General features: G+C 48.0%; 1 protein-coding gene across 1 annotated transcript; it reads right to left on the minus strand.

The window, feature by feature from the left end:
• Positions 1-1,796: 1,796 nt before the first annotated feature.
• Positions 1,797-2,297, minus strand: LOC109767901 (uncharacterized). The gene has a single exon (XM_020326625.1). The coding sequence runs from the start codon at positions 2,295-2,297 to the stop codon at positions 1,797-1,799; it is 501 nt and encodes a 166-aa protein (XP_020182214.1).
• Positions 2,298-13,365: the final 11,068 nt, after the last annotated feature.

The following is a 13,365-nucleotide window of genomic DNA, read 5'->3' on the forward strand; positions in this document are numbered from 1 at the left end:
AGACAAACGCGGTGGCGTGGAGGGGAGTGCTTTGCGGGAGTCCGGACCGATCCCACACCCGCTTCTGACCGCTCTGGCCCACCAAACCCCTCACCCACCCCTTCCGTGCTTTTCTTCCGATGCACGTGCCGCTTACCACGCCGGCCCAGAGCACGTCGAGGTCGGCATTAATGCCGTGATGAGGACATCAATACCATAGTTACACCTACAGCTCCTGCTTGTACTATATATACTGGACCAATTACTATAACTTGCGCACCCCAATTATTAAATTATCAGATACTTTCTTTTTTGGAATAATTCAAATGTTCATGAGAATATGATGCTCCCTAAAATAGATACATTTGTGTTGATTGCTAATGAAGGGCCTAGCATGGACAAGAGAGATGAACACTGGAGCAGGATCAAACTGGGAGATGAAGCCGCGCGCGAAGGGAACCAGAACAGCGTTACAAATGGAGTTTTCAGCACTTGGAAGCCCCCATAATGACATACAAGGACATGGAAGAAATATACAAGATGCCCTTTCATAAATTTCGTCCATAGCTTATTATAGGTGTTGCGTCACCTTAGTTTTGGGGAAGGCCCATGTAATTTCGAAATACTACTAAATAGACTGGTTTTAGAGTCGGTATTGTAGGGGAAACAACTCTGGAGGTGTTTTACTCCCACCTTGCCAAGGGTGGACGAAATCCCCTCCCTTTTCCCCTATAAATACAACCCTTAAGGCAATGTTTACACTTGGGTTTTGTTTAGATTAAAATTCGCCATAGCTGCAACTCGCGTCCTTCGTTTGTGTTCAACGACCAGACCAAGACGTCACAAAACCCCAATTTGAGGAATAAAATTTTCCTCTTAAATTCATAACATCCAGATTACAATCTCAGTTTCTTGCTTGTTCTTCATTTGCTTGCAGGAAATAAACCCTCGTGGTCAGGTTGATCGTGCTCCGGCGTGGTCAATAACCTCTCGGAGTTGGTTTAGCGATTGCTAAGGCGCGACGTCTTCGCACGTTCGTAGTCGGATCGTCAAAGTCAACTTCCACCAAAACGATGGTTACCATCTCATCGAAAGATGGGACACCTTCGCCTCTATCAAGTGGTATCAGATTTCCAGGTTGCTCGATGGGATTTTACCAGTTTTTCATAGTTCAAATTTTCAAATGCAACGGTAGTTCTACTTGAATAAGTTCAAATATTACACTCAAATATTGTTTTTTTTGCGAATGTACACTCAAATATTGTTGTTCCCTTTAACTGCTCACTGATGCTTGATCAAATCTTCCTTAAGTTGCCCATGAGTTGCTTAATGCCAAATTTGTTGATGCATTTGAACAAACTCTTCAAATGTGGCCAGATTCTTATCAGGAAGTTCGATAGGATCACCCATCTTCTCAAATTCAAGACTTGCGGCAGCACCATCACATTCATCCTCCACGATCATGTTGTGTATGATCACACAACAAGTTATCAGCTCCCACAAGGTCTCTGCATCCCATTTATTAGCTAATCTACGAACAACCGCAAAACATGTCTGCAGAACTTTAAATGCCCTCTCAACATCCTTTCTAGTTGCTTCTTGTCTTTGGACAAAGCAAGCCTTTTTCTGGCTTAGAGATGGTGTTGACAAAGGTAGCCCACGGAGGATAGATACCATCAACCAGATAGTAACTACTCATGCCCATTGACGGTATAGCGGCAAGTAGGAACTTTATTTTCAGTCAATCTCGCAAACAATGGTGATCGTTGCAGCATATTGATGTCATTGTGAGACCCGAGCATCCCAAAAAGAGCATGCTAAATCCAAAGATCATGTGATGCAACCGTGTCAAGAATGATGGTGGGCTTCTTAACATGGCACATATATTGCCCTTGTAGAGCTTTTGGGAAGCTCTTCCATTTCCAATGCATGGAGTCAAGAGATCCGAGCAAACCTGGCCACCCTCTTGCTTCAGAGATTGTCAAGAGCCTCTCGGTGTCTTCGACATTTGATTCTCTCAGGTATTGAGGTCCAAACACCGAGACAACAGCAGTTGCAAAATTGACCATGGCATCTCCGCATGTGCTCTCACGTATCCATAGGTACTCGTCCCACGAATCAGCGGCCGTGCCATATGCAAGCGTCCGCAGTGCGGCCGTGCACTTCTGATAACCAGAAAATCCAATCCTTTCCACGGCATCCTTCTTCAAGATGAAGTGGTCATCAAACGACCGGACCCTATGGTAGAGACGATCAAAGACATTTTTTCGCATTCGAAACCGCCAGTGAAGATTATCAGGGGCAAAGTAGTCGTACATCAGCGTCAAATAGCTGCGGGCCCTGTTGCAGTTGAGCACTCAATGACCCTTCATCGATCCCTTGAAATTGAGAGCATGCTCTTCCGCATGCTCCGCGTCTGCAAGGACCGCCTGCATCATCGCCGTCTTATCCGTCTAGTCCTGCTCGTTTATGTACTCCAATTCCGAATCCATTGCTTCAAAGAATAAGGGCTAAAAAAATTTAGCACGGGCATTTCATCGAACAGTTTCTGGCATGGTGAGTACCCTAGGAGCTGATGGTACCTGCGTGGCGGTCGGAGGAGAGATGTGGAACAACGGCGGAGAAGAAGCGGCTTGCTTCCTGGGTGTACCGCTGGAGGTGACGGACACGTCCAGTATCGGCATGGGGTGTGCCGGGGTGGCGGAACGGTGGCGAAGGCAGGAGGGAAAAATGGAAGGAGAGAAAATGGGAGGATGGAGGCGTGGGGTCCGAGAGGGGTTTTGGTGAGGCTTTGGGTGGGCCGGGGGTGTCGGTGTCCGACGTGTCTGCTATTCGGACTCTTGTAAAGCCTTCTCCCCCAGAGTTTGTCTTGACTTTGCTGGAAAAAGTATACCCATACCACTTGGCGGATCGATGCAGGCCCTCAACACGTCCGGACCACACGGTCCCGACGTATGCGGGCGGTTGAGGCCCCTTTTGGAGATGCCCTAAGGAGTGCTTTGCGAGTGACAATAAGGACTATTGATAATCGACTGACCGGAATTGGTGGTGATGTCTCCAGAAAATATTATTTGGTTGAAAACATGTAAGCGGTGATTGATTTGTTTATACTACGTGACATGCAAGTGACGTAGTCATGTTACATGACAATAAATACATGCAAGCGAGAGCTTAGAACATTTTGATCGAAGTGTGAGGAATAGTATGAAGAGCGTAAAAGTAGATCGAAATACCACTACCGACAAGACGTAGTTTTAGATTATGTTGACATGGTATTTTTTCAGCATTTTGCAATAAAAAAATTACGCATGAAATTATGAGGGAAACCTCCACGGTAATTTTTTATTAACTAACAAACCACATAATGTCCCACATAGGTGATATTTTATAACAATAGTTTTGCTAAAATACATCTAGATGTGACATAAGTATTGCACATCTAAGTGCTATGCCCTTGATCTTACACGGAGATTCGTGTGGTATTTTTTTCTTTTTTATGCTTGATTAACTCACTTAGATATGCAATAAGAGCATCTACAGCCGGGCGCCTCAAACCCGCCTCATACGCCCGGGCGGGCCGCTCGGTCACGATTTTTTGACCCAGACGAGCTCCTCAAACGGCCCTCAAACACCCGAGCTGGCCGGCACCCCCATATTCTCACAAATATGGTGCGGATATGGGGGCGACCGGGCGCGCTCGCCACGTCGGACCCGGCCCACGCTCGCCCACCCGACCCCACATAAATTCCTCCCCATCCACTCGCCGGACCAAAACCTAGCCACTTCACTCCCCTCCCCTCCGCCACCCAAGCTCATCTCCGGCTCCTTCCGGCCATTTCAGGCATGGCAGATCGCGGATCCGAATCCTTCACCTCCAGATCCGTCGACCCCGAGCTCATCCTACGCAGCCCCCAGGAGGAGATGGTCGTCTGGCTTGCGCTCCGGCGCGCCCGGGAGGAGGCTCGTGCACAGCTGCGCTCGGACTCCATCTGTCGGAAATCCATTGCGTCCGCCCAAATGGCGCATGTATCCGACGCTAGGCCTGCCGTAGGTGCCTCGGCATAGGCCGTGCGGTCCGTCTGGAGTCCGAACGCGCTGGCGGACGTGCAACCCCTCCGTTGGCGCGCCGATATTCGGGACGCCCATCGTCCCACGAGGCCATGGCATTGTGTGCCCGCCGTGCAAGGCACCGGGCGCGGGAGGCGGCGGCAACCCTTGCGACAACGGACATCGGCGAGGCGGAGTCGCATTATCCGACGCCCTGTATGGGGCATCTGTCCGGGCGACGCAACCGCATCATGGTGGACGTCGGCGGCTCATCCCCGGAAGGATCCGTCATCGATCTGACGTCCACTGGCACCGTTCAGGTTCCGGGCTCCAATGAGGAAGAGTAGGGCATGGGAGACGACGGCGCCTTGAGTCCTGTGAGCCGGCTCGTGTCCCATGCCCTTCTCTACCATGCCGGCAACCGGACCAACATTCTGAGGTGCGCAGTGATACGTCCATTTTGCATCATCTTTTCTTACTGTTATTTATGATGTTTTTATGAATAATAATGCTTTCTGGAGTAATTCTAATGCATTTTCTCTCATAATTTGCAAGGTACACACCAAGAGGGAGAATTCCGGCAGCTGGAAATCTGGACCTGAAAAAGCTATGTCAGGCTACCTATTCTGCACAACTTCAAACAAGCTGAAACTTCACGGAGAATTTTTATGGAATATTTGAAGAATATTGGAATAAATAAGTACCAGAGGGGGCCCACCAGGTGGGCACAACCCACCTGGGCGCGCCAGGGAGCCCAAGCGCGCCCTGGTGGGTTGTGCTCACCCAGGCCCACCTCCGGTGCCCATCTTCTGGTATATAAGTCATTTTGACCTAGAAAAAATAAGGAGAGGACTTTTGGGACGGAGCGCTGCTGTCTCGAGGTGGAACTTGGGCAGGAGCACTTTTGCCCTCCGGCGGAGCGATTCCGCCGGGGGAACTTCCCTCCCGGAGGGGGAAATCATCATCATCACCAACAACTCTCCCATCTTGGGGAGGGCTATCTCCATCAACATCTTCAACAGCACCATCTCATCTCAAACCCTAGTTCATCTCTTGTGTTCAATCTTGTTACCGGAACTATAGATTGGTGCTTGTGGGTGACTAATAGTGTTGATTACATCTTGTAGTTGATTACTATATGGTTTATTCGGTGGAAGATTATATGTTCAGATCCAATATGCTATTTAATACCCCTCTGATCTTGAGCATGATTATCATTTGTGAGTAGTTACTTTTGTTCTGGAGGTCACGGGAGAAATCATGTTGCAAGTAATCATGTGAACTTGATATGTGTTCGATATTTTGATAGTATGTATGTTGTGATTCCCTTAGTTGTGTCATGTGAACGTCTGAAAGGATCGATATAGTTGACTAGAGGGGGGGTGAATAGGCGAGGATGTGTTACCAAAGTTCCTTCCCTTTGAGAGGAAGTACGTCTCCGTTGGAGCGGTGTGGAGGCACAATGCTCCCCAAGAAGCCACTAGGGCCACGGTATTCTCCTCACGCCCTCACACAACGAGATGCCGTGATTCCACTATTGGTGCCCTTGGAGGCGGCGACCGAACCTTTACAAACAAGGTTGGGGCAATCTCCACAACTTAATTGGAGGCTCCCAACGACACCACAAAGCTTCACCGCAATGGACTATGGCTCCGCGGTGACCTCAACCGTGTAGGGTGCTCACACACCCAAGAGTAACAAGATCCGCAAGGGATTAGTGGGGGGAATCAAATTTCTCTTGGTGGAAATGTAGATTGGGACCTTCTCAACCAATCCCTAGAAAATCAACAAGTTTGATTGGCTAGGGAGAGAGATCGGGTGAAAATGGAGCTTTGAGCAACAATGGATCTTGGGAGGGAAGAGGTAGTCAACTCGGAGAAGAAGACTCCCCTTATATAGTGATAGAACAAATCCAAACGTTATCCACTTATCCAGCCCGCGACCTGCGGTACTGCCGCACCAGACATGAGGTACTACCGCAAGGGACTACGGTACTACCGTGGGGCACTACGGTACTACCGCTTGCGCTGCAGGAGCTAGACCAGCCCTGTTGCGTTGAAGCAGAGGGCGGTAGAACCGCCGGAGCGATACTACCGCTCCCCCTTGCGTTACTACCGCAAGGCAGAGTTTCTCTGGGCTAGGAAGGCACGGACGAATAAAAATACATCTGTGGCCACTTCCGCTGAGTTACGATCTGTGCAAAAATCCGACACGGTACTACCGCAAACAGGGGGCGGTACTACCGTGAGGGCGCGGATGTAAAAAGTTACATCCGCTCCTACATCCGCTCGTGCTGCTGTGCCCGCCCCGAGGCCACGGTACTACCGCGCTCGGTGGGCGGTACTACCGCAAGGGCCTGCGGTACTACCGCGTCCCCGACCGGTACTACCGTGGGCCTATGCGGTACTACTGCTCCCATGAGCAGTACTACCACTTGCCACAGCAGAGCAATCACTAGGAGTCCTTCATTTTGCAAAGACACGGATAAACGGTGGTGGCTCCAAAGAGGCAAAGGAAGGGTGGTGCAAAAGGAACAGATTTGTACGTGATGATTCCACCCAAACCTTTCCAAAGCGGACCCCCTCTTAATAGTACGGCTTTCCTACGACTCAAGTCCACCGAAAAGAAACGTAGAGAAACGCCGTCTTCGATATGCTCCGAGGGGCACCGAATCGTCTTGCGCCTAGACATGATATATCTGAAATGCTCACTGCGCACGATTAGTCCACAAAAGCATTGTCATCAATCACCAAAACCACATAGGGAGAAATATGCCCTTACAACGTCGACTACATGACACTTCACCATATTTGGGCCTAAGGGAATGCATTGTGGAGTAGTTATTAGATGATGGGTTGCGAGAGTGACAGAAGCTTAAACCCCAGTTTATGCGCTATTCCGTAAGGGACCGACTGGATCCAAAAGTTTAATGCTATGGTTAGAATTTATTCTTAATACTTTTCCCGTAGTTGCGGATGCTTGCGGGAGGGTTAATCATAAGTAGGAGGTTTGTTCAAGTAAGAACATCACCTAAGCACCGATCCACCCACATATCAAATTATCAAAGTAGCGAACACAAATCGAACCAACATGATGAAAGTGACTAGATGAGATTCCCGTGTACTCTCAAGAACACTTTTCTTATCATAAGAGACCGTTTTGGGCTGTCCTTTGCCTCAAAAGAATCGGGCTACCTTGCTGCACTTTTGCTACTACTATTGTTACTTGCCTGTTACAAATTATCTTGCTATCAAACTACTCAGTTACTTAGAATTTCAGCACTTGCAGACATTACCTTATTGAAAACTACTTGTCATTTCCTTCTGCTCCTCGCTGGCTTCGACACTCTTTATCGAAAAGAGCTACAATTGATCCCCTATACTTGTGGGTCATCAAGGCAATTTTCTGGTGCCGTTGCCGGGGAGTGAAGCGCCTTTGGTAAGTGGAATTTGGTAAGGAAACATTTGTATAGTGTGCTGAAATTTATTGTCACTTGTTACTATGGAGAACAATCCTTTGAGGGGTTTGTTCGGGGTATATTCACCTCGACCGAAGTTACAATTAGCTACCCCTCAACATACTGCACCTACTGAAAATATTGAATATGAAATTCCTTCGAGTATGATAGAACAACTGCTAGCTAATCCTTATGCAGGAGATGAACAGAACATCCTGATATGCACTTGATATATGTGGAACAAATTTGTGGATTGTTTAAGCTTGCAGGTTTACCCGAAGATGATATGAAAAAGGTTTTCCCTTTACCTTTGAAGGGAAAAGTATTGGCATGGTATAGGCTATGCGATGATATTGGATCTTGGAATTGGATTCGTTTGAAATTGGAGTTCCACCAAAAAAATTATCCTATGCATCTAGTTCATCGTGATCGGAATTATATATATAATTTTTGGCCTCCTGAAGGAGAAAGTATCGCTCTAGCTTGGGGGAGGCTTAATTCAATGTTATATTCATGCCCCAATCATAAGCTCTCAAAAGAAATTATTATCCAAAACTTTTATGCTCGGCTTTCTCGTAATGATCAAATCATGCTCGGCACTTCTTGTGCTGGTTCTTTTATGAAGAAGACTACTGAATTCCGATGGGATCTTTTGGAAAGAATTAAATGCAACTCCGAAGATTGGGAAATCGACGAAGGTAAAGAGTCCGGTATTAATCTTAAGGATGATTGTGTTAAATCTTTTATGAACACCGATGCTTTTGAAAAGTTTAGCACTAAATATGGACTTGACTCTGAGATAGTAGCCTCCTTTTGTGAATCATTTCCTACTCATGTTGATCTCCCTAAAGATAAGTGGTTTAAATATCACCCACCTATTAAAGAAGAAAATAAAGAATCGGTACCAGTTAAAAAAGAAACTGTAATTTATAATGTTGATCCAGTTGTTCCTTCTGCTTATATTAAGAAACCACCTTTCCCTGTCAGGATAAAGGAACATGCTAAAGTTTCAACTTTGGTTAACAAAAGCTATATTAGAACACCTAAACCTGATGAACAACGAAACGAAAGCACGAAAGCAACAAGACTCAACACGCAAATCCTACACTCTCTCCCCCTTTGGCATCGAGACACCAAAAGGGCAGAGAGGGCACCTACGACACAGGTGGTAGCTTGCATGCAGTGATCATCCATCAACCTCCTCATTGGTGTCGGCAGCGGGAATAGAATCCTCCTTGGACTCAGACCACTTGTAGCCCTGCTTCGCCATCCAGGCAGCCTCCGGAGTGATTTCCTTCTCTGACCCGCTCAAAACCTAGTCGCCAAAGGTCCTCAAAATCCTCTTGTCGTGCCGGCGACTCTCCTACTGAGCAACGTGAGTCCTGTTCTGTCCCTTAGCCTGCATGCAGAAAAGAGTCTTCATCTTGTCCTTGAGCTTCTTAGCCCAAGATGGCTCAGCAGACGGAGGAGCGGACCCCTCAGCACAATCAGCAGCCACCTCCTCCTCAGCCTCCTCCTCATCAACCTCCATCTGTGCGGCCTCAGCCCTGGTGGTGGTATTGGCCCACTTGTTCTTCTGACGTAGCCTGATGGGCTCATGACGAATCCAGTTGGGAGCAAGAAACTCCTCTAGGGGAAAGAGCTCCTCCCAAGTCTGCGAGATCAAGAGCTGCAGGTATGGTCCATAGATAGGCACTTTGCGATTGAAGACCGCAAACCGGAGCTCACACCACATAATGTGAGAGGCATCAAGAATTCCAGGAACTTGGACACGGGCCTTCTCACAAAGAAGCAACATATCAACGAGATAAGCATGCACCTTGTCCTTGTCACCAATGCGCGGAAAGAGGGTGTTGCGGAAGATCCGGTGCATGACATCCAAGTAGGAGTTGAGCACCCAAGCCTTCTTGTTGTTGGCCAACATCTTCTCCACGTAGTAGGGCTGAAGCTTGTTCTTGTTTGTGGACTCCGGGTTGCCATGAGGGCGGGCACCAACGGGTACAGAGAGGCCCTCATCAAGAACGTTCAGCATGTCCATGAAATCCTTCCATGTAGCAGACAACCTCTTCCCATTGGTCATCCAAGTCATGGTCCTTGCCTCATCCGTGTGGAAGTGGACAGAGGCAAAGAATTGAGCCACGATCTCGGGGTCAAAGTCCTTGTGGAACGAGATGAAATCTTCAATGCCATACTGCTCCACTGCATCCAATGCCTCACCAAAGTATGCCCGGTCATTCCTCATATGATTCAAGTCAATCCACTGAACTGGAACATAGATGTTCTGCTTGGACTTAATCACATCGAGGTAGATGAGATTTTGCTGCTTGGTACAGAAAAGATCATTGCCTCGAACATTCTCACAAGGGTGCACATAGGGGTTGATCCTCCTCCAATGGATGAACTCAGAGAGAGGCATCTCATCCATGCTCATAGTGGGCTCCTTGATCTTGGAAGCTGTGGTCTTGGCGCGGCGTTGTGGGGCATTGGAGCCCTCCTGAGCCTCTTGGTTGCGCAGACACTTGGAGCTTGTGTCACGACTGGGATTCGAGCGCCTTGCACTCGCACTTGAGCCACCACCTATGACACACACAAGAACACACAAGAGAAACGAGAAGAATCGATGCAAAGACCACAACCAAAGCAAACGAAACATGTAGAAATAAGATTGGGTAGTTGCCACAAGGTAGTTTCGAAGTCAACGGTAGTACCGCACCACTAAGCGGAAGTAAAAATTTACTGCTACTCTAGCCGCGGTAGTACCGCACCGGGATGGCATGGTAGTGCCGCGTTTAGAGTGGAAGTAAAATTTTACTTCCGCGCCACGGGCGGTAGTACCGCTCCAGAGGAGCGGTAGTACCGCGTGAGGCGGATGCGGCCAGAGCAGTAGTACCGCACGGGAGGAGCGGTAGTACCGCCCGGAACCAAATATGGCACGATATGGATCTAGGCACATCCGCAACTTGGGAGCGGTACTACGGTTGATCTAAAATACCGTGTGGCAACATACCAAATAGCATCTCTACTGCACAACTACTCTCCTACATCCTTCTCTTGCAAAGATTTGTCCTAAAATCTCAAGAACAACATGCATGTCCCCAAAACCTAGAAGCAAAACCACGAAGCAAAGAGAGAGGGATATGGGGAGAAACCTTATTCCATGGCAAGAGGGCGAGGTGGGGATCGATCCCACCAGTCGGAATACGAGGAGAGAGGCCGGAGATGGAGATCCGGCGAGGTCCTCCGGCGACGTTCTTGGGCAGAAGAGAGAGAGAGAGAAAGAGAGAGAGACGAAGTGGGGAAACTGAGTTGAATGGGTATGGGGGAGTTGGAACTCCCCCTGCCCGCTCTTGACACCCACCTGCTCGCGACGGCGCGGTAGTACCGCGGATCATCGTGGTAGTACCGCCCGGCCGGAAGTACCGCACGCAGGGCGGTAGTACCGCTCTTCCAGCAGTAGTAAAAACTTACTGCCGCAAATGGAAGCGGTAGTACCGTGCCGGAGATGCATCTGTGCACGCACAGGGCACCCCATCTCCTGCGGTAGTACTGTGGCTTGCCACGGTAGTACCGTAACCCCAAGAAAATGCAAGTTTCGACAAGAAAAGAGAAACACGGCCTTTGCAACGCAACCTACAAGCAACTGGACACACAAAAGGGCACACACACGAAGCAACAGAAACACAAGTGCGGGACAAAGAACAACAAAGGGCAACGCAAACACAAAACACCACCTCTCCAAGGAGAGGGCGGTGGCCGGAGCCACCTATGTTTGAGTCAATTCCTATGGCACCGCGAAGAATTATCCTTGGGCCCATGACTAAAACTCGTCTTTGAAGCACAAGTACCATCAAAGATGGCTAATGTGAAAGAGTTGATCACTTTATGTATAATGGGGGGAGGGAGAGTTCATTGAGAGAACAACACTCCGCCTATGTCCATGCCTACACCTAAATAAGACATCAAGATGAGTATGGTGGGGTGTGCAAGGGTTCAAGCCACATTGCTCGAATCAATGATATTTAGCTCATGCCTTAACTCGCAAAATCTTGCTTCATCCAAGGGCTTTGTGAAGATATCTGCAAGGTTATCATGAGTGTTGACATAGTTGAGCTCGATCTCCCCGTGCCTAATATGATCCCGGATGAAGTGATACCAAATCTCAATATGCTTCGTCTTGAAGTGTTGCACTGGGTTGAGAGAAATCTTGATGGCACTCTCATTTCACACCAAAGAGGCACTTTGTCACAAGTGACACCGTAATCCTTTAAAGTTTGCCTCATTCATAGAAGTTGTGCACAACAACTACCGGCGGCCACATACTCCGCTTCGGTGGACGAGAGAGACACACAACTTTGCTTCTTAGAAGACCAACTCACCAAAGAGCAACCAAGGAATTGGCACCCTCCGGAAGTTGACTTCCTATCGACTTTGTCTCCCGCCCAATCGGAGTCCGAATAGCCCACAAGGTTGAAGTTTTCTCCTCTTGGGTACCATAAGCCAAAGTTTGGGGTATGAGCCAAATATCGAAAGATTCGCTTGACCGCCACATAGTGGCTTTCCTTAGGTGCGGTTTGAAACCGTGCACAAATTCCCACACTCAACATGATATCCGGTCTAGATGCACAAAGGTAAAGCAAGGAGCCAATCATGGAGCGATATGCCTTTTGATCCACCGCTTTACCATTGGGATCTATGTCAAGTTGGCATTTGACGGGCATTGGAGTGGAAGCCGGCTTGACATCACTTAGCTTGAATCTCTTGAGCATATCTTGAGTGTATTTGGCTCGGTTCATGAAGGTTCCTTCTCTTCTTTGCTTGAATTCGAACCCGAGAAAGAACTTCAACTCTCCCATCATGGACATCTTGAACTTTGAGGTCATGAGAGCGGCAAATTCCTCATTGAAAGCTTTGTTAGGGGAACCAAAGATAATATAATCAACATATAGTTGGCACACAAACAACTCCCCTTTAACCTTCTTAGTAAAAAGAGTGGGGTCGATTTTCCCAATTTCAAACCCACGATCTTCCAACAACTCGGTAAGGTGGTCATACCACGCTCGTGGGGCTTGTTTAAGGCCATAGAGTGCCTTGTCGAGTTGGTACACATGATCGGGGAAATAGGGATCCTCGAACTCAGGGGGTTGTTTGACATACACCAACTCATTAATGGGACCATTAAGAAAAGCACTCTTCACATCCATTTGTTGCAACTTGAAGTTATGATGAGAAGCATAAGCAATCAACAAACGAATAGATTTAAGGTGATCAAGGGAGCAAAGGTTTCACCGTAGTCGATACCCTCGACTTGGGAGTAGCCTTGTGCTACCGAACGAGCCTTGTTGCGAATGATAATTCCATGAGCATCTTGCTTGTTCTTGAATATCCACTTGGTTCCAATGACATTATGGTTCCCCGTTGGCCTTGGCATCAATATCCACACCTTGTTGTGCTCGAAGTTGTTGAGTTCTTCATGCATGACATTAAGCCAATCCGGATCCTCGAGCGCCTCATAGACCTTTTGGGGTTCAACACAAGAAACAAATGTGTGATGTTCCCAATAGTTTTCTAATTGTCTACGAGTGCTTATCCCCTTTCTTAAGCTTCCAAGCACATTTGTCATGAGATGATCCTTGGTAGTGAGCTTGGATGCAATCTTAGCGGCACGACGCTCCAATTCCTCCTCAGGATTGAGTTGAGGAGCGGAAACTTGATCATCTTGAGCGTCATCTTGAGCTCGTTCTTGATCTTGAGCTTGCTCTTGATCTTAAACTTGCTTGATGGAGAGAACTTGACCTTGGGCATCACTTTGTGGTTCACCACCATCTTGAGGTTGATCTTGCCCTTGATATTGTTCATTTGGTTGAGGGCCTTCACTTTGTTCT

The sequence above is a fragment of the Aegilops tauschii genome, chromosome 5, assembly GCF_002575655.3.
Source record: "Aegilops tauschii subsp. strangulata cultivar AL8/78 chromosome 5, Aet v6.0, whole genome shotgun sequence".
NCBI classification, from domain to species: Eukaryota; Viridiplantae; Streptophyta; class Magnoliopsida; order Poales; family Poaceae; genus Aegilops; species Aegilops tauschii.

Bases quoted from the DNA above. Each gene is read 5' to 3' on its own strand.
- LOC109767901 (XM_020326625.1), bottom strand. From the start codon at position 2,297: ATGTACGACTACTTTGCCCCTGATAATCTTCACTGGCGGTTTCGAATG.